This window comes from Pleurodeles waltl, chromosome 7 (genome assembly GCF_031143425.1).
Source record: "Pleurodeles waltl isolate 20211129_DDA chromosome 7, aPleWal1.hap1.20221129, whole genome shotgun sequence".
Classification (NCBI taxonomy): Eukaryota; Metazoa; Chordata; class Amphibia; order Caudata; family Salamandridae; genus Pleurodeles; species Pleurodeles waltl.
In genome coordinates, this window is record NC_090446.1 from 873,213,480 (window position 1) to 873,234,701 (window position 21,222).

The 21,222-nt window shown below is 44.7% G+C and overlaps 1 protein-coding gene across 2 annotated transcripts in view; it reads right to left on the reverse strand.

The window, feature by feature from the left end:
- Nucleotides 1–21,222, reverse strand: part of FCHSD1 (FCH and double SH3 domains 1) — a 310,185-nt gene that overhangs the window by 220,438 nt on the left and 68,525 nt on the right. For both annotated transcript variants that reach the window (XM_069199479.1, XM_069199478.1), the window contains exons 6-7: nt 4,813–4,949; nt 3,635–3,698 (exon numbers count right to left, since the gene is read on the reverse strand). In XM_069199479.1, coding sequence (XP_069055580.1) covers nt 3,635–3,698; nt 4,813–4,949 — 201 coding nt within the window. The remainder of the gene's footprint in view (nt 1–3,634; nt 3,699–4,812; nt 4,950–21,222) is intronic.

Consider the following 21,222-nt stretch of genomic DNA (forward strand, 5'->3'; position numbering starts at 1 on the left):
CTGCCACTGACCCGGGGGAAAACACGACTACCCTCAATCGCCGAACACCGCATTGCCAGGGTACATTGGGTGGGCACTGCACAGGAGGTCGGGACCACTGCAGGCATATACATGTCACAGCAACTTTTTAAAATCACTGTGCAATCATATGTTGGGGTGACTGTTGTGTTACACATGGCTGGGGCTACATGGGCACAACACGCATATCGCACCCATACACAACTGTCATTGTGGTGTTATTATTCATTGCCAAATGAATGCTGGCACCACAAGGACAGTACATTCAAACTGGACAACTGTGTCCATGTGTGCACATTGCAAGGGGACCTTTACTGGTAGGTTTGTGCTATATGCAGATTGGCTGGTTGAGGTGCAGGGAGCTTGAGTGGGTGGTGTTATTGTGTCCATAAGTGTGTCACTTGCATGCAAGATTGATTTTGTTGTGTATGCTGTGTTGCCATGTGACACATTCAGGTGAGTGTTGTTGTTGTGTGGCAGATGTTGTTGTTATGTGTGTAGTTGTCCTTGTGTGTGAGTGTGTTTGTGTAGCTAAGTGTGTAGTTGTGTTTGTGGTTGTGTCGTGTGTGAGTGCAGTGTCAATGGTGTGTGCAAGTTGTGTCTTTGATGTATGACAATGTGAGTTTTCGGCATGTACGGGTTGTGTTGTGTTGGAATAGCAATGCGTTATTGTGTGTATTGGTGTGGCGTGTAGTGCAGGGGTACACATATGGCTAAGGGACAGTGTGAGTGTCACTTACCTCTCTTCCATAGCCCCTGCCATTGTATGAAGTCCATTGGGTTCCGCAGCCATCTTCCTGCATCAGAAATCCGTTGCCAATCAATCTGCTTGCAGAACTGTAACATCTAAGTATGGTGGGCAGAACATAGTAGGCTTGGCAGTCTTTTGGGGTCTGCCATCAACGTGGCTTGATGATAACACTGCCAAGATCTAAATCAGGCCCTTAGTTTTGGAAAGGCCCACAGGGAAGAGAAAGTGGGAGTGGAGCCCTCCTCTTCTCTGCAGCAGTGAGCACGGAAAGGTGCTTGCTATACCTCCTGGGGCACATGTTCTTCTGCTACAAAGCAGCCCTGAGACAATCTCACTAAACAATGTTCCAGAAGCTGCAGGCCAGAGAGACTATTTTGCTTCAGCTTCACAGTGACTGACTTTGCAAGCAACTGCTAACATTTTATGGTGCAAAGTCAGGCTGCTGAGGAACAGAACAAAAGGCATGCCTCCCAGATCTTTGTGTTCATGTGTGTGTGCTTGCTACTGTGCTCCGACTACTTCGGCCAGTGCTCCCATGATGGCCAAAATCAATTCAATCCCAATACATTTCAAAAGAGGGTTCCTTTGTCACTGCAACCACCCCCTGAGATGCCCACTGGTCATACGGTATAATTAATTAATCAGACCCAAGACAATAACAGGTGCAAAGAGGCCAAGTGCCATTGCAGGGGTACATTGATAAGGCAAGCAGACTGCTACAGCCGTGTAAAAGGAAAACAAGGCTGGTGTTCTCACCTGCAGGAGGAAAACGATTGCAGTGAGAGTATCCCAATGCCTTGAATCTGGGCACAGATGACAATAAGAGTACGCTCACTGTAATTCATGTGCACTAAGATGTATTGTGTATGTGCACACTGCTCTGGCATTTGGAGAGTTTTGAAAAGAGAAACCATTTGAGTATGAAGATTGTGTGACTGTGTTACTGGGCGTAACAAAAGATTCTGTAGAGAGAGATCTCATCAGAGTTGAGATCAGCTGAAAAATGGTGCATTCGCAATGGGCTTTCCTTCAAACATCCGAGATTCAATTCCTTTGGAGGGTTTACCAGTGTGCAGTCCATTGTCAATGAATATCCAAATGTAGACCATTAGATTTAGTGCATGAGACCAGACCCACCAAGGCGAGAGTGGTTGAGTTATTCTTTATATATGAGAACGTTTACTTCATTATTTAGATGGATGTTACTTAGGTCAATTTGTTACAGTGCACCTGGTTATGGTACCACTTCTGAAAGAACACAGAGTACACCTACTAGTCCTGGAAACAATATGGGGGCTTCTTGTCACGTGTGCTTCGCAGTGCATGATCTCAGATGTCCCAACACTATTGGATTGGTAGGGCAAGCACTCCTGACAATAATCTCAAAAGAAACCAACAAACAGGTGTCTGCATTTTGGGGGCAAGGCAGTTTTCCCTGCATGCTCATTTTGCAAATGAAACAGGAAAACAGGACCGATTGTACCGTGAGAAGATGCAGCCTGGAGATGTCTGAGGATTAACTAGGAACAAGTATAAATTCTCAGTTAATTAAACAGTCATATCATGATGCATTCTTACAGCATCTTTGGGGTCAGCACATATTCTTATAATCTCCGTACTACTCGAAATATGCTTGTGCCAGTTATTATGGTATCATTAGAGCGCATCGAAGAACGATGAAAAACAATACATATCATACACCTCAGTGTGCAGCGCTGAAAGGGGAATCCATGTTATGTGTGTGTACGCACTAAGGTGTTACGGTGTACAGTTTTCTAGCTGGATAGGTATTATACTCGTGGTTCTGAAACTCTGGCTTTCTACGTGGGTCTACATAGCGCTGCTGGTGATCCCATGAAAATCTAGCACTTTGAAATAGCCTCACGGCGACAGTGCAGGACGCATGCACAATGTATGATCTGCTGCTAACTTCGAAGTAAATGGTAGAAAATACACCATACCAAACACCTGGGGATGTCACAAGCTGTCCAAAAGCAGCTCCACTACATTAGACAATTTTTAAAATGTGCACCATAGCATGCAATATGTGGGGAAATCTGATTGATGACTTCAGTACACAAGTGTGCCAAGTGTGGAAAAAGGCGAGTCATGCGGCATGATGCACGTGTGTGGAAAAAATAGAAATAATAGGAATCTGCAGACCGATGTATGCCCAGCCTAAAAGTGCTGCGATCTGCACTACCTCGTACACAGGACGCCAGAGTGATGGAACCTGGAGAACCCTGTACACTGGGTGACATAAAACTAGACGATGTGCACAAGGTAGGAAAGTCTGGTACGCTGACATACAGTGACAATGGAGTGTTAAAGTTGTAGAACACACAGTACAGGTTGCACAAGGTGAGAAGGTGTTGCAATCTGTTATACTTTGTACACAGGGAAGTTATACACATTGCAGAGTACAAAAGATAGCAATGCAATTAAATTCACAGTACAGTGTACACAGAGTGGGAGGACCCTGCAAGTAGCAGAGAGGGAAAGTGTTGAGGTTTGCACTATTATTTATGATAAAGATTGTGGGAAAATGCAGGACTCTGCAGTATGAAGTACAAGGTGGATAAGAGCCTGCATCAGTAGAACAGGCAACAAGTACAGGAAAGGAACAGAAGGAAATAGGATTCCCTCATCACAGAATTAGGCAAGAGTAAGTTATAGAGAGACCCCAATGAAGGACAGCTGAAATGCACTGAGGGCATAGCATAAAGACAGTGCCTACGCATACGATTTACAAAGCCAGGTGCCCTGCACCTAGGAGGAGCAGTAAGTTTCCTCAAGAGCTTATAATCATGGAGCGCCCTCGCTTCTGTACTGGTGTATGTTTTAATGTGGTTTGAGGGTATCTACCTTGGCACTCAGCTTCTGTAAACTGGTCTTAGAGTGAAAGATTCCATGGTCACTTTTCTTCAACCTATGGGCAAAAAAAAAGGGAGAGAGAAAGAGAGAGAGAGAGAGATTCGTTCAGAGTATTCTCTTTTCCACCTAGCATATCAACAGCTTCCAAAGAAAAAATAGTTTACCTAACCCTATGCAGCCAAACTAAGGATAGCAGAGCTTACAGAGGAGTCACACACCTTCAAGCACACGTCATCAAATCTGGGAACCTTAACACCTTATACCATGAAGCTGCTCTCTTAACCTCCCTCGTTTGATAATTAAGGACAGAGGAATAGGCCCAACAACCTTGTAAGTCACAGTATTTTGCCTGAAAGGATATCTTCTGAAAGGATATGAAAGTCAGTTTACATCTGCTGCATCTCTAAATCTTAACCTAAATCCCGAAATCTTGAACGAGTATCAATAGTACTTCTGCACTCAGGTTTCAGACCCCCACACAACATTTTTATACTGTGTGATGCTCTTTAGTCCCTTCAAACCTTCTAATAATGGGTAATGTCCTTCTACGTTTAGGTATCATGCCCATAAACCACCATACCTTCTAAAACACTGGGATGATCATCTATTTCTCTACATTCATGTTCCTCACAATCTTTTTATACTGTTTGAAGATCACTAGACCTTCTGTGGATAAGGTGCCCACACACTGAAACATTCAGATACAGTGCATGGACCACTAAACCCACTATATTCAGATATCCCACCCATTAACCACAAATGTCTTATACTGTGCAAACCTCTGTAGTGCTTTAAAGGTACTACATCACAACCTTCCTGTAATGTCATGGTCAATAGTTTCTTTATTTTTACACACTGTACCCATAAATCACAAGGTTTTGATGCCGTCTGAGGATACTAATCTCTCTATATTCAAGTACCTCAACCAGACATTCTGTTTTTATACTGTGTGGGATCCCTTGTCTTTCTACATTCAGATACAGTGCCTATACACCACAACATTCTGATACTGGGCACAGGACTTGAATCCCTCTACGTTCAAATACCATGCACTTCAATGTTCTGATATACTCATAGATCACTAGCCACTCTAGGATAAAAGTTGCATGGTTAAAAATCAATCTCAACTGTTCTCTGACGGCCAATAGTGTGGAAAAGATGGTCTTTACCTGGCCTCAGCGTCAGCAGCCTTCTCGCGTGCCACTTCGCTGACCCGTTCTAGCTGTCCATAACGCTTCTTGCTCTTTGTCACTTCTCTTACAGTCTCCAGAAGTTCCGCCTGCACCCTCAGAAGCTGTTCCATACTCTGAGGACAGAAAGAGTTCAATTGAGCAAAAACGAAATGCTAAGTCCTAAACGTGACTAATAATAAAAATGACTGGCAGTGATGTTGTCAAACCTTCCAGAGTGTGTTGGCCCGGAAGGTCCAATGTGAAGAACATATTGTACAGGAGCATGGTTGGTAAGATCAAACGCTAAACCCGATTTCACTGGCCACTGACATAAAAGTCTGACCTATTGCTGTGCAACAGGGACAAGTATTTGCTGTTGGCCAGTCATTGGCTGCTGCTGTGTTACTGTAACTGATATGCTGAGTTCGTTCTCACTGAGTGCAGAGGGGCTGTGTTTTATGTCATTATTTGCTTATGTGCTGAGTTGATTGTGATTAGTCTGCTGCTGCAGGAAGTTCACCTTCACTAGATGCTATTGTGCTCCTGTTAATAAGTACTGATACACTGTTGTGAGGAATTCAATGTGGACATTCTAGGTTGATAGAATTACTGATAACAGTAGGAGTTAGACTTCATAGAATGGGGAATTACTTAAGGCTTGAATTTACTGAGCGGAATTCCGCACAATGTTCCCAATTCTGGGGGTTTAACAAGGGCATTGACCACCTTTTCTGACCAGGTGTTAATTGCCTAAGCGGGGAGAGAGAGGTTGGTGGGAGGGCGGAAGAGGTTAGGGAAGGATGCTGCCTGGCAATGGGATAGCACTAAATGTTCCCCTTATGTCTTGGCAGAAAGCCAGGAGGGGACCAAGGCAGAGGCTCAAACAGTCCTTCGTCAAAGAGATTTTCCCAGACAGATTTTTCAGTCAGTAAATCAGATTTGGTGTTCCCACGCCTGGAAAACCAGTGCACGAACACTGGACCACTAGTAACTATGTAGAGCCGAATTTCACAAGGGAATTACACTCAGCACAAATTGTAAATGGGGTCTATACGTCCTACCACTTGCTTCAAGGAACAGGGCAGGCCAAAGCAGATGATGAAATAGAGACCAGACCATGTGCCACATACACACGTCTTATGGAATAATTCTGCTGTATGCTTCATTCAGAGCTGTCTGTAGAAACCCTGCTATCATTCACTTTCCTTTGAGAATGCATTGCATTCCACCACCCCAGAATGTCCTACTTCTACGAGTGAGACGTTTTGTAGTATTAAAGGATGGTCAGCACACAAAGTTGTTGCTGTATAACTGACCACGAGCGTAGAGCACACAGCTCACAACCTTGCTCTTATTCACCCAGCTCCAATTGCCACCCGATCACCCTGCAACCACACTCCACTCCCAACATCCCTTAGAACCATTCAAAACATTCCTAGGAACAGTGACTACATACCATAACTATGACCCAACAAGTTTGCTTCTAGAACTTGACCTCTGCTTTCTTCTTGGCCTTTTTACTGCTGAATTTGTTTATTAGGTTATGATGAACATTTCATAGAGCAGATAGTCCAAGACCAATACCTTGAATTCGATTGAGACCTCACAGGGTGACCATGCAGCTTGACCAATGACAGCCCAATGTGGTCGTGTTTTCTTAGCTCAAAGATCAGATAGTTTTGTATTGACGGTGCCAGCACTTTTAGTAACCTCCGTGCAATGACATTTTAGGGCAAGATGTTCTTGACCAGTCTGCATAGGGAGTTGCAGATTTTGGCCACCTCAGTAACAGTTTTCGCCAGGGGATGCTTGTGACTGGATTTTCAAAACTGCTGGCGTTTGTGGAGCTTATTCAAATATTTCAAGGCAGGAGGAAGGTATGACCGCGCTTCCACCGCCAGCTGCAGTATCTCTGCCTTTGACTCAATGACCAATTTGGTTTCTGTCACAGCCAAGTTACTCCATTTAGGTTTCTTGTCTCTGCAGGGTAGCGAAGTCGAACAGTCAATGCTTATGCTGCTAGGATGTGGAGGCAGTTTTCTACAGCATCAAAAAGTAAATAACACCCAAACCCATTGCTCAACAAGAGTTACATCTCCAAAGAAGAAGAAGATATTTATTTATGGGTCAGGAAACTGAACATTTACAATTATGACACACAACAAAAAAACTACAAGTGTTTCTAGCACCGTCATTTTTCTATTTTGCCCATGCACTAGATATTCTACAAGGTGGTTCTAAAAAAAGGCACAGGCGTGTTGGAGGCACTGCAGGGAGGCAAGTGCTCTCACACAATTATTGTGGCTATGCCCTAAATAACACATTTTTGGGAGGAAGTACTGAGAGGCATAACTCAAATCACTTCCAAGTACTAGAACTCCACCAACAATCCTTTTGAACAGGCCAGCCGATGACGCACACTCTCTCCTCACTACAAGAGGGTTAATAACATCTCAGTTACTTCGGGGGGGGGCAAACCTACAATTCAGTCACAGTGGGGCCACACAGAACTTCCCACACGTCCCCACTGACCATAGACACTATGGGGTTCATTCCTAAGCGGGAACCGCCGAATGACCGCACCGCGGTCAAAAGACCGCGGCGGACATTCTGGCTTTCCCGCTGGGCCGGCGGGCGACCGCCAAAAGGCCGCCTGCCGGCCCAGCGGGAAACCCCCTTCTATGAGGATGCCGGCTCTGAATGGAGCCGGCGGAGTCGAAGGGGTGCGACGGGTGCAGTGGCACCCGTCGCGATTTTCAGTGTCTGCTTAGCAGACACTGAAAATCTTTATGGGGCCCTGTTAGGGGGCCCCTGCACTGCCCATGCCAGTGGCATGGGCAGTGCAGGGGCCCCCAGGGGCCCCACGACACCCGTTACCCCCGGTAAGGGGGTCGGAATCCCCATGGCGGTGGAGGATTCCCTGGGGCAGCGGGAAACCGGCGGGAAACCGCGGGTTTCCCGTTTCTGACCGCGGCTTTACCGCCACGGTCAGAATGCCCCCGGAAGCACCGCCAGCCTGTTGGCGGTGCTTCCTCCGTCCCCTGCCCTGGTGGTCTATGACCGCCAGGGTAGGAATGACCCCCTATGTTGTTTACTATGATCTGGGCTATAAGCAAGAGAAATTCCAGAAGCTACGGGGTCCGTCATTGAGTACCTAAAAGGGATCAGTGGGACCTCACCCGTCCATATATTAGCAGCACTGAAGATGGTATACAAGTCTCAATATACACGATATGAGAACTTGGGAGAAAACTTGTAAAAGCAGTTCAGAGCTGTAAGCGTAGTGAGTGACTGGGATGAGGGGTTTGGTGGGGAGGAGCCATGTTGGATCTATATACGTTTGGGTTGATTTTGATGTATATTTACAATCTCAATGAAAATGGATTGAAACATACATTCTAGTCCTATTGTCAATGTTACTATCTCATGGAGCAGCGTTCGGGAGAACTCTGACGACATTGCATTATTGAACCCATTACTCAGACTCAGAGACAGGGGAGTTGTTCCTGCACTGCGATTCAGCAGACCTTACTGTCATTTTGCTTAAGTCTGGTTGAATTTACCACCAACGTGTGATCAGTTCAAAGGCACAAACGGTTTGCAAGAATTAGGTTTAGAGTGGTTAATCCTGGAAAATTAATATACCTCTACATAATCGTTATGACACTGATGGACTCAAAAACGACAACACACACTGTGTAGTGTAGGTCGTTGAGCTCCACAGAGGTACCACCTGGGACAGTACAAATACAATGTGCACAAGAAAAGTTATATGTAACTCGCTGTGGTTGGCAGTCAGATTATCCCCAGGGTAGGAGGTTCATCTCAGTCAGTCTCTACCTCTACACAACCATTGACTAAGGCATGTGGTTGTGATGTGTCTGTGACACGGGGTTAGAATTAGCATTTCAAGTTTACAAGTGAGCTGCTAAATATTCTTTTTAGAGCAACCACTGAATACGAAGTAGTCACTCAGTCTAAACAGGGACCTTTTGTTGAGAGGTCAAGCTTCAATCCCAAAACTTACAAGTGTGACCTGACCTAAGTTAATGTATTGTTAGCTCGCCCTTCCTTAATGCAGAGAAGTTTTGCATGTATCCATAAATGTATTCACGAAGAGTGGTGGCGTCGGCCACTACTGTATCAACCGAAGTACTAAAGAAGGCAGAAGAGGTTGGTTTCTGTGAAAAAACAAGCAGAAGGGGTGACTAAATGCTGTCATTGGGTCAGTGCTGTGAATGTCATTATCACTGGGGTGTGAGCTTCTGTTGATCCCCGGAGGTGCACTGCAATACAAGGCCTTATGTGGTCAGGATAACTGACAGACATCCCATAGCATTCAGAGGGGTTTCAGATGTTCTGTGTGGGTAAGGAAGGCCAGGGGGGCAGTTGTCAGAGTGTGATTGGGCAAGCGGGTGGACGTCTCGTCTCCTTGTTTACCCAGAACAGTCCGTGACAATGAGTCATGTGGAGAGAGTTTGCATCCCAAGGCTTGCATGAGTAGACATTTTTAGACAGCAAGGTGCTGTATGCTCTAAGGGAGCACCCTTGTCAGTAAGCTTGCCTGGGATGGGTACCAATAGGTGGTACGAGACTGGAGTTGGACATATTCTGCCTGGCGAGTCATCCTTTGTGGTGGTCTGGTCCTCCTCCTCATTCCACAAGGTGCAAAGGTCCCAGCTCTGACAGACACCATAATCCAATGATACCGGGAAGAGAAGAATAAGAGGTTCAGACATGCAGATTCCGATTAGGGCCACCACCCCTGCTCAGGGGTCAGTCACCAGATCTGATATATTTTGCCTACAGTGGGTGTCATCCCTACTCCTGACTGCCTGGAGCCATGGGGTAATCCACTCCAAATTGTCAGTCCACTAGAGATGGGAAAGGCAGTAGTATTTTCCATGCAAGTTGGCATAAACCTGCACTGCATCTTCTGCAAAATTTATCCCAAACAGGCCTAGCTGCTGCGTGTACCCAAATAGAAATGTAAACAGTGGGGGAAGGGAGCATACTACCGGTCTGCCTGCACCATTTCTATCAATGTATTCTGGTGATCCTTAATAGTCTCATACTGACATTTGCTCAAGCGTTTTTCAGCCAGTATTAGCACAGCTTCTGCTGGCTATTCTTGGAGATGAGTTTAGTGCTAATCCCCACTCATTGATATGGAGTAAATTGAGATGCTTGGCAGCGGTTTTCAGTATATCTGGCTCTGTACTAATCAAACCTCACAAGTACATCGACAGAGTTTGTCAGCCCAACATCCTTCAGGAGATTTCAACGGAGGAGGGGTGGAAGCACATGCCCTGCATGCACCAGTCCTTCCAGTGCATTGTGACAGGTTCAGTCCTCAACAGTGTTCATACTCACAATTAATCAAGTGTTTGCCACCCAGTATTGGCACAGCTTGTGACAAATATCTTTGGACACATGTTTTGTGCTAACTGGCAATCATAGGCAAAGAGCAGTCTATTAGTTTGCGGGTGCTTTTCAAGCCATTATCAGTATATTGTGTTTTGTATCATTCTAACCTCACTGATGCAATTAGAGGGATTGCCAATCCACCATGAAATTTAAACAGTTGGAAAGGTGAGCAATGAGGAATTTATGCTGATTTGTCAGCAGTGTGCTCCTACCTCCCCCACCCGACTTCCCAAGTGTCATTAAAGCGCATCTGGGAGTGATGAGGCTAACACATTTTGCAACACACCTGCACACTTTGGAGTGGTACATGCTATAATGCAGTGGGGAACATATGCTGATTTGCCAGCAGTATGCTCTTTCCCTTCAATACCTTCCAACACATATCAGTACTACAGGGACTAGGAGGCTGATTAGTCTAGTGAACCATATGAAACAAATACTACAAGAGAGTATAGGTGGCATCACCACCCTACTATACTGCTTCTCTTGTGTAGCCAGGTACCATTGGGCTTACTCCTGACTGTTGGACCTGGCCATTTTTGCAGGGTTATCTCCAAACTTTTTGCCTTCTTCCTCCTATTTTCTTTCAACCTCTTTTTGTTGGCTTTAGGACTCTTGGCACCTTACCACTGCTAACCAGCGCTGAGGTGCATATGCTCTCTGTCTACAATGTATTGGTGATTTACTAGTAAGTCCCTAGTACAGTGTGTGCCCAGGGCTTGTAAATCAAATGCTACTAGTGTGCCTGCAGCACTGGCGTAACAAGGCCCATGCAGCCCCCAGGGTGCAGGGGAGTGGGGGTTGCCAAGCTCTAAGGGGCCCCCTCAGCACAGCACCTGGCCTGAGTGAGTCCAGAGGGAGGGTGTCCCCTCCATGTTCTTTGCAGGGGGGGGCCTCCAGTTTTGTTACACCCCTGGCCTGCAGCACTAATTGTGCCACCCACATGAGTAGCCCTGTAAATATGTCTCAGACCGCCAGCGCAGTATCTGCAGTTGTAAACTGCCATTTCGACCTGGAAAATGTACCCACTTCCAGACCCAAACCTTCCCTTTTTATTACTTGTAAGTTACCCATAAGGTAGGCCCAAAGTAGCCCCATGGGCATGGTACAGGGTATTTGAAAGGTAGTACATGTAATGGTGTGCTTTACATGTCCCGATAGTGGAATACTGCTAATTTCAGTTTTCACTATTTCAAGGCCTCTTTTTCACATAGGATAACATGAAAATTGCCTTGAAATATCTTTTAAGTGCAATTTCCCCTTGGGAGCAGATAGAGATCTGAAGTTTAGGGTCTTGGAACTCACGATTTAAAAAAACATATTTTGTGAAGCTGTGTTTTGAATTGTGAGTTTGAATATGCCACTTTTAGAAAGTGGGTATTTTCTTGCTTAACCATTCTGTGCCTCTGCCTGTCTGCTGCATACACGTCTGGGTCAGGAAGACAGTTGGGTTGTTTGTTTATTCACTCTAGACAGCCACACAAAGGGAGCTGAGGTCTGCTCTGCATATCCAGGCTGGTGGGTCTTCCTGACCAAGAATGGTGGGAGGAGCTGACACTTGTACCTGGATAGGGCTATGCCTGTCCTCACACAAAGCAATCTCCAACCCCCTGGAGTGTGTCTGGGGCCAGGGCAGGGAAAGGCAGGTTTTGTGCACTACAAATACTTCTGGTTGAAGTTTGCCTACTTCAAAGACAGAAAAGGGTATAAGTACTGGACCTCTGACATCACATGGTTAGGAGCCTTCTGTACTGAGGAAATTCTGCCAGGAAGAATAGCTGGATGCTGTTAGGAAGGACTGCCACTCTGCCTGTTGCTTTGTTGTGCTGGCCTGCTGCTTGCTGCTTCTCTCATGGGAGTGAAAGAACTGGACTTGGCTTTCTACATCCTGCTTCCAAAGGTTCTCCAAGGGCTTGGATTGAGCTTGCCTCCTGTTAAGAAGTCTCAGGGACATCAAAGACTTCCTCTGCCAGTACCTGGGCTCTTCTGCTGAGAGTCCTGGCTTGCCAAGTGGTGCCACCTCCAGTCCCTGGGCCCTTGCAAGTGCAAGCTACTGATCTGAAGGAGAAAATCCACACATCAACGCGCTGCACTGGAAGAATCGAAGCAGTGCATGTCTCACCACTGAAGAATCAATGCAGCACCTGCTCTACAGCTGGTGAATTGACGCAGTGCCTGTCTCGCGGCTGCAGAATTGACGCAGCACCTGCTTCACCGCAGACCCATCAACCCAACACATCTAGATTTCCATGCATCATCGTAAGGGGCGCCAAGTTCTCATCGACCCCACACCGCAATAAGGAACCGAGGCCATGTGTCTGGAAATTGACGCACTCCATTTCCTACAAAGAATCAACATCACCTCCATTGCCAGTGAGGAACAGATGCATCGTCTCACCTGCAAGGAAAGAATTGAAGCATCATCTCCCCTGCACAATAAGGAACCGATGCATCGCTTTGCTTTTCCGGCACCTCACCTCCCCTGTGGCCCACATTATCTTTGTTTTTAATGCATCTGAGGTACTTTGTGCTACAGAAATACATTCATTGATTTCTATAGATTAAGACTTGCATAAACCTTTAAAAAGTGATATCTTGACTTCTGTATGTTGGATTGTTGTTGTTTTGGTCTTGTTTTGCTCAGATGAATATTGGTTATTTTTCTAAACTGGTGTGGAGTACTTTTGTGGTGTTTTCCCTGTGTTAGTGTGTTTGTATGGTGTGTGTGCGTGCATGTGTGTGCAAATACTTTACACATTGCGACTGAGATAAGCCTAACTGCATGAGCCAAGCAACCCTGGGGGTGAGAAGGGGCTATCTTACCCTGATTGAAGACCCCATTTCTAACTCTTACAATATTGATGGATTCCTTTATGTTTGCCCCAGTGAGAGTTCAATTTGTGCCCTCATCATGTAGTTTTCCAGGTAGAATAGAGTGCTGTTGCACTGATCAGGTGCCGGGGTCCTTTTGAAAGCACAGATGTATTGATACATAATTGTCTGCACTTTCTTATCAAAGGAAAGATTACTATGAAGTGTATGTTGGTACTTCTCAATGGGATCAACTTTGTTTTTGAGCTTAAAAAAAACACATACACCTGCATACATTATGTGGCCAGTGGAGTCAAGCAGAGCACTAAGAAGTATCTTTGAATGGGCATTTAAAGCAGTCCAGCCAAATATGAAAAAAAAAAACACATTCAACAACAAATATCACTAACTCTCCCACCAATAAAGATGTTGTCTCTTAGTTCTAGACCACTCTCTAAAGGTAGGTGTGTACCTCCATAACCTCGCCACCCTAGAGTTCATATAAGCTGGACAAGTCTTCGAGCCACATTTAGCCCAAAGGGTGGATACATGATTTGTGACACTGTCAAATATTTAGTATATGTGATTTCTTTGAATTCAGATGCTACAAGCACAGTTTCCATACTAGTCCAAATTGTTCAACCATTCCAGCTAGAATCATTGGTATTTTTCGATACTCAACACATCCCAGATGCAGCAAAGCCATGTTCTGTTGCTTGGTACACCTTCTTTTTCTCACAGTCTCAGTAACATTTCTTTGTTGTTTGGGGGTACACAGCAACAAGGTAATCTGATGGTTCCACAGTGATCTTACAGGAAATGAGAGTTGATTGGTCACTCCTAACCTGCTGTATGCCGGAATTCTAATCAACTCGGTGTTGAACATCAGTTCAATGTTATCTAGAACTTGCTACTAATATTTCTGGAGTTTGAGGCAGTGGCACAATAAAAGGAGGAAGGAGCCCAGATTCCCACATTTCCTTCAACAGAACTCACGCTTATGACTGTCCCAACTTTATATTCTCCTGCGACGTATAATACCAGTAGGTAGCAATTTCAGTTAATGTTTCCTTTATGGCTGAGCTGGACACATTTGTTCTGTGTCTAGAGAACACCTCCCCCATTCTTTCTCTGTCAGTGTTCTCCAAAGTTCAGTTACCCATCTTGTCTGGCCTGCTATTTTAAGACGGAGGACGTTCTTAATAAGGTCCATGTAGATTTCAGTTATGAAGTGCTCATCATCAGTTTTGGTCACAAACAGTCTTTCATACAGTGTCAGCTGGCTGCCTGCTAGATGTTTCAACTTTAATGGGCGAGCCAGTGTTTTATCTGTAAATAACAGTTTTTCTTAATCAGGAACTCCAAATTCATTTTTAACTTGCGCAAGTGATTTAGGGCCTGATTTAGATCCTGGCAGAGGGGGTTACTCTGTCACAAAAGTGACAGATATCTCATCTGCCATATTACGATCCCATTATAGCCCATGGGGATTGTAATATGGAGGACAGGATATCTGTCACGTTTGTGATGCAGTATTCCCTCCGCCAAGATCCAAATCAGGTCCTTAAGAACTTCAGTGTCAAAAAAGTATCCTGCTTTCCTACAGACTTCCTTCTTTCTACCAGGCTACATATTGACCCCATTCCATACCCAGAGAGAAATCAGAGTTGCCTATGGAGGAAGTAAGTGGAGATGGATAGGAGGAAAGTCCCTTCTTAATCATAACCAGATCTTGAGATGCTACCATAGAACTCCTAACAGGTGAGGACTACAAACCATGTGATCTGTATTTTTCAGGCTTCCAGACAACCTTCTAAATGTGCTCCTCAACAATCAGCTGAACCATAAAGCACTAGGGATTTTCACTTGCTTTCCTAATCCACTCGATGTGCTGCATGATAATAAATTAGTATGTGAGGGACACGCGGGCCTCCAATTCTTTACCTGTGCTTCAAGCATTTCAGTACTTCTATGTGTTTCCTGTCTTTATTAAGCTTAGCTGAAAGGAAAATTAGATGCCTTTGAATAACGGTCTTTAGGTTGTCCCATGGTACGCGGATCTTGTTGTCTTCCTTATCATTCTCTATGGGAAACTTCTCCAGGGAACCAGATATTTCTGTTACACTAGTCTTATTAAGCAACAAGTTTTCACACAAACCTCATCTTCCCCTCTTCCCAAACCTAGGGACCTGGAGAACCACGTGAACCAGGGCAAGGTCTGAACCGGGGCAAGGTCAGACACTGTCCTCATTAATATCCCATCTTGTCCCCTATATGGGGGGAGCCAAAAAGCACTTCAACATAGCAAATCTCTAATGTACCGACAAGAAGAATGTAAAATGCCTCTATTGACTGCATGGAACTTTATATATCTAAAAGGCCCATGTCTTGCAGCCACACTTTTGTTCCCTGTGAAACGTCTGCAGTGCAGCCCATTCTCAGTGCAGATCTATCAGTCTTGTTTTCCATGACTGTGTTCAGTCCTGTACCTGTTCGGAGATCTGTTGTCCTGAGATAGAGCAATCAGGAGGAGGGTCGATCTCAAAATTCTATCCTGGGCTTTATTGGGTAGATTTATGGAAGTTACTGTAAATAGTTACTCTGCCGTGACTGGTCTAACACTCAAAGCTCTTCCACTAACATCCATAACCATCTCCTTAACCTCCCCCGTAAAAGCAAGCAGATGATAGGAGTATGGCCACTGCCATTCTCTTGTATGGTAAAGGAATTGATGCAGGAACCATTTAGATCATAATCAGCGCCTGCCTTTGTTTTTGTATTAGGTGGGTCTCTTACCCCGGGGAATATCTGACTCTGTGAATCATTCAAAAAAGAGAACACAGGAGCCTTTTAACCAGGCCGCTAAGGCTTCTTATATTCACGTTTATGATCTTAATTGAGTCACCCCTTGTGCTATTCAGTGATCCGAGTGAGTATATCTAGATATACCGCATAACACAACTGAATGAAAAATATGACAGTATAAGGGATGCAGATATTCTAGCTTTATGTGCACATTGCCCTTCTACCTTATGGCTGACCCAAATCCCCACAAAATTATTCAAGTAAGCACACAACTAAAAACAGCAAACATAAAATCATGCCATCACAGGGCCTCGCACTACTGCCTGACCAAAGCCAGCTTCATTGTTTTTTACACATTTATGAAGTCCTTTTTGTCTCTTGGGTTGCTGGAGGGGAGCTCGCCTCCTAAAGCTGCGAGATCACTGCTCTCCTCTCTGCCGTGATGACCTTTGCTGTAGGTCTGATCCTATTCCTTGTATGCTGCTCGGTCGACCAGCTAGAGGTTCTAGTCTTTCTGGGATCAGTGTGTTACGTCCCCAGAGGGGTGGATCAGGTAACTCCCTCACCAACTTCCAAACCCACTGTTTTTGTGCTTTCGACAGGAAGCAAGCTTGAGGATGGGATCCATCAGAAGAAAAACATATTGTGAAGGGATAGCTCCACCAGCACTTGATCCTAACAGTTCTAAAAAAATAAGTCATTTGTTTAAATTCATTTCTGAAGGGTGACTGCAGAAAGGTCTTGATATTTGTTAATGACACACCCTTTGACAGTGATAAGACTTGATTTTTGAGCTGCTGACATGATAGCCTCCTTTTGTCTGAAGTAATAAATGCAGGTAAAAAAAAATCTGAAATGTTTAAATATCTGGTGGGTTGATATCGCTGTGCGCCAGGGGTCCTATCCTGTGTGTTCAGTCCAGATCAGTCTCAGCTAGGTCAAGATTCACGTGTATGAATAACCTATTAACGTACCCTGTGGTATCTATTGTCTCTTCATCTAGTGGGGTTCCTCTGATCCTCATGTTGTGAAGTTGAGAATGGTTCTCCAACTCCTCCAGATGTGCTTATGAATGGAGGTTCTGATCCTTTAACATAAAAATTATTCTTGGCCCATGGCTTGGAGTTTGGTTCCCTTTGCATCGCTTGCTTCTTCCAGAGGCTCCATCCTATGACCCAAGGCTGTCACATCCTGTTTGATTTCATGCATCTTTCATGACATCATCAGGGAGGTGAAAAATATCATTTCAGAAATTCAGACATAATTCCTCCATAAAAGAGCATATGACAGGTGGCTTGGAGACTGGGCCACCGCAAGGGCTCACTATCACCTTGGAAGTCCAGGGAGCAGAGCGTGCCCATGTCACAACTCCATCTTGTGCCCTATGTTGTGTGGGTTTTACCTCTTTAGCCCATGTGGCCCTTCCTTTATGGCACCTCTCCAACCTGAATAATCCAAGTCATGCTTGCTTTCCTAGTGGTGCCTCCTCGGCCCGTTTTCTCTCTATGTTTCTCTCTCCTGCTGAAGTCTGAACCATTGACTCTCCCATTATGTTGCTATGCAAGCTTCATCCAGTTTGTACCAGCAGATATCATGTGGCCAGTTAGAATAACCATGTTTCCTCTGGGTTGTACCATCATGCACTTGGATTCCGTTGTAACGGTCATATGTCAATTACTATTTGCACCTTCTACTGGGTAGGCCCTTTCCCCCTATTATACAACACATGTATTTTCCCCCTCGGGTTCACTGGAATATTCCAAGCCACCATGTGGGCCAAATGCCCTTTTAGAACACTCTTGGCTTCCTGTACAAATACCCTCCTTGAACCTACATCAGTTCTTAGCCTTAATCCTTTTCCTGATGTGCACCAACATCGTTCCTACACTTATCTTCCTAAGTCCCAATCCAGCACAAGTCTCTTCCCTGTGATTAATTACTGATTTTCCTAGAGTATTCAGCACTCTAGTCTTTCAGGCTCTTCTGATGACTCTGTGATTCTGGCATCTACAACGCTTTCAGTGTTTGCCTTCATGAGTTATGACTCTGCTTCTGCTGAGCCTCTTGCACTGTGTTTCCTGTCGTTTTAGATTATATTTCCAGTGTTGCTAAGGCTAAGTACTTAACTCTCAGGTTAGTGTGCACTACACCACAGACTTGTGATATTTCAAGACTTTTTTTTCCTGAGATGTGATCCTATTTTGAACTCTGAAAATTTCTGGAGTACTGAGCCCTCCCGCTGAGGCCCAGCACTTTGAACTCTTGTTGTAGTGCTCTGAACTCTCCATATTTGAACTGAAACTTTGTCATTGTGATCTCAACAAGTTGTATCTAGCACATTGAGACTATAGTTGTATTCGTTCAGACTTGGAAAACCTGCATGTTCCTTAGTTCTTCAATTATTCTTGAATTTGTTGTGGTTCTCTTTCATGGAATGTTTATGATGATGCCTGTAGGTTTACCAGAAGTGTAAATAACTGTTTGGGGGGGGGGGGGGGAAGGGTTCTAATTAGGGAATAGTAAGTGACATTATTTTTTTGTCATTTTGTAGTGTATCGCATCTGCATAGAAGATATTGAGGCCCAGGGAGTTCCAACCTACTAGGCAATGTAAGTGCCAGTCGAGCAGTTCCCGAATGATGTGGGTTCTTCTTTTTCTTGTTTTATCCCATCCCCTTTGCCCCGTGGGCTGTCGGCGGAACCAGACAGTTGTTATTTGTTACACTGTGTAGTCCCAGCTGGGATTGGATGTCCAGCATGGTCTCCGTGATTAAAACCAGGTGAGTGTGTGACAGAAGGCTAAGTCTCGCACTTTCCACCACTCAGATGATATGGACGACCAATTGCAAGTTGATGATTTAGTTCAGGCATTATCCGATGTACAAGGTGAAATTCAGAACCTGTGGCAGGAAAATCTGTCACTTAGAGATGAGTTAGTTTGATATCACCCTCATCACTCACCCTGGTTAGCTGATGAGGGTACTTGTACTATTCCTAAAGATCCACGGCCTGTGTTACATCCATCACAAATACCACTAATTCACCTTCCTTGGGTAATGCTAATCCTGTACATGTCAATGTATGCACTCCCACTCCAGTGCCCCTAGCCCTGCCGGAAAGGGTTTTTTGGAGATTGTAATACGTTTGATACCTTTTTGAGCCAGTGCCAACTGCAATTCTTGGTAAAACTCAGAACCTTCCCTTCCGACACAGCTAAGATAAACTTTATAATCTCCTGTCTTGGGACCCAGCTTCTAACTGGGTGAACCCCCTCATTGAAAACAATGATCCGTATTGCATGGTTTTGAAAAATTCAAAGAGACAATGCCCTATCTCTTTGTTATAAGCAACTTCGTTCAGGCTAGTGATAAGTTGTTGAATTTACGCCAGGGCAGTAAGGATTTGCTCATTTATATCATGACTTTCTATAGACTGGTTACAGAAACCCAAAAGCCAGAAGAGAAAAGAAATTCCCTCTTTTATAGAGGTTTGAGAGACGAATTGAAATACTCTTTGGCACACAATGTGAATCTCCCAATGGACTATTCCAAATTTATTGATTTAGTTGTTCGGTTACACCATAGGTTAACAGAACATACGGGAGAATGCTCTCGATAGGAACCTAGACTCCTAGTGACACACCCAGATCACAGAGAGAAAGAGACTATGAATCAGGACAACCCTGAGCCTATGCAAATAGGGGGTTTACATGGCGCCTTAACTACAGAAAAAAGAGATTGAAGAAGAAAATGTAATTTGTCTTTGTATTGTGGTAATGCATTTCGCCCATGAGTGTACTATCAAACCTAAAGGGATTTAAAAGAATGTTGCTGTAATGTCTAGCTCGATGTAGGAAAACTAGAGAGCCCGGTTGACATAGGGGTCAACCAGTCGGGTAAGGTACTAGTGCAGACCCCCTACTTTTTGGCAAACACTTCAAAGAAAGTTCAACAACATTTCACTATTTTTGTTGCCTTAATACTTTCTAATCAACAGCGGAAGGTATTACCTACACTTTTAGATTTGGGAGCTACTGGAAACGTTTTTGATATATCACTAGCCGAGTCTTTACACATACCTCATGTTAAGAAGAAAGAACCAGTTAGGGCTGTGGATTATTCTGACCTCTCTTCTGGAATGATTACATATGAAACGTTTCCCATCACTCTTGTGTGAAAATGGGCATACAGAGTCCTTGATTCTTGACCACGTAGACACATCCAACTTTGGTGTTATCTTAAGCGTCCGTTGGCTTCAGCTTCACAATCCATTCATTGAATGGTCTTGTCGTCTTGTTACTGTAGATTCCCATTGTTCTCGAAATCATTGTTGTAAGGAGATGGAGGAAGTTGCATCTCCTTTGACTTGTGCAGCATTAATTATCGTATGTACTGTTCAGATTCCTGTAAAATACAAGAATGCTCATGATGTGTATGATTAACAAAAGGCTACGAAACTACCTTCCCACAAGAGAATATGACTGCGGCATGGATTTTATTTTGGGCGCAATGCTTTCCTGCAGCTGTAGGTATGCTCTCGGAGCCTGAGACAAAATATCTTTCAAAATATCAGGATTCATTATTGGCTCTGGGATTCATCTACCAGTCCACCTCTTCATCGCTCTTTTTCATACTGAAGAAGAATGGTGAGTTTCAATCCCAACTTATCGCACTTTGTAGAGACAGATGCCTCTCAGGTTGTCATATGAGGTATTCCGTCAAGATATGGAGGTCCAGGGAGTTTCAACCTTTTAGGCAGTGTATGAGGCAGTCAAGCAGTTCCCCCAGTGATGTTTTTTTTCCTTGTTTTATCCTATCCTCCTTTCCTCTTTGGGGCTGTCGGTGGAACCAGACAGTTATTACTTGTTACACTGTACAGCCCCAGCTGGGATTGGAGGTCCAGCATCGTCCCGGCAGGTGAGTGCGTGACAGTCTGAGAGTCCAATTTCTGGGCCCAGACCATGGTGAATATTTACTTTAGGGAGGTTTTGTTCTTATTTTTTAGATGCAGCCATGCAATCTGGGCAAGAAGACATTATGTCAGAGGTCTCCAGCAGTCACAGCGCTACTGCCAAACAGACGTCATAAGAATCCATGCCCTGTAGTAAACTCAATGCAGCTTGCTCAGGTACTGCAATGCAGAGTCGCAGTTGCAAGGGAGGCCACATATGTGCTCCTGCCCACCCCCAACATCAGTGAAACACACTGGAGCCTCAGCACACTCCTGCAGGGATCCTTCCACGTCCCCCAACTCGCACAGCAAGAGCTCTTGTGTTGGGTGCCTTGGAAAACAGCTGGGCCAGGGTACACCAGATCACTCCTCGTAGCCAAACAACAGCCATGGGTCCTTGTGCACAACAGCAACT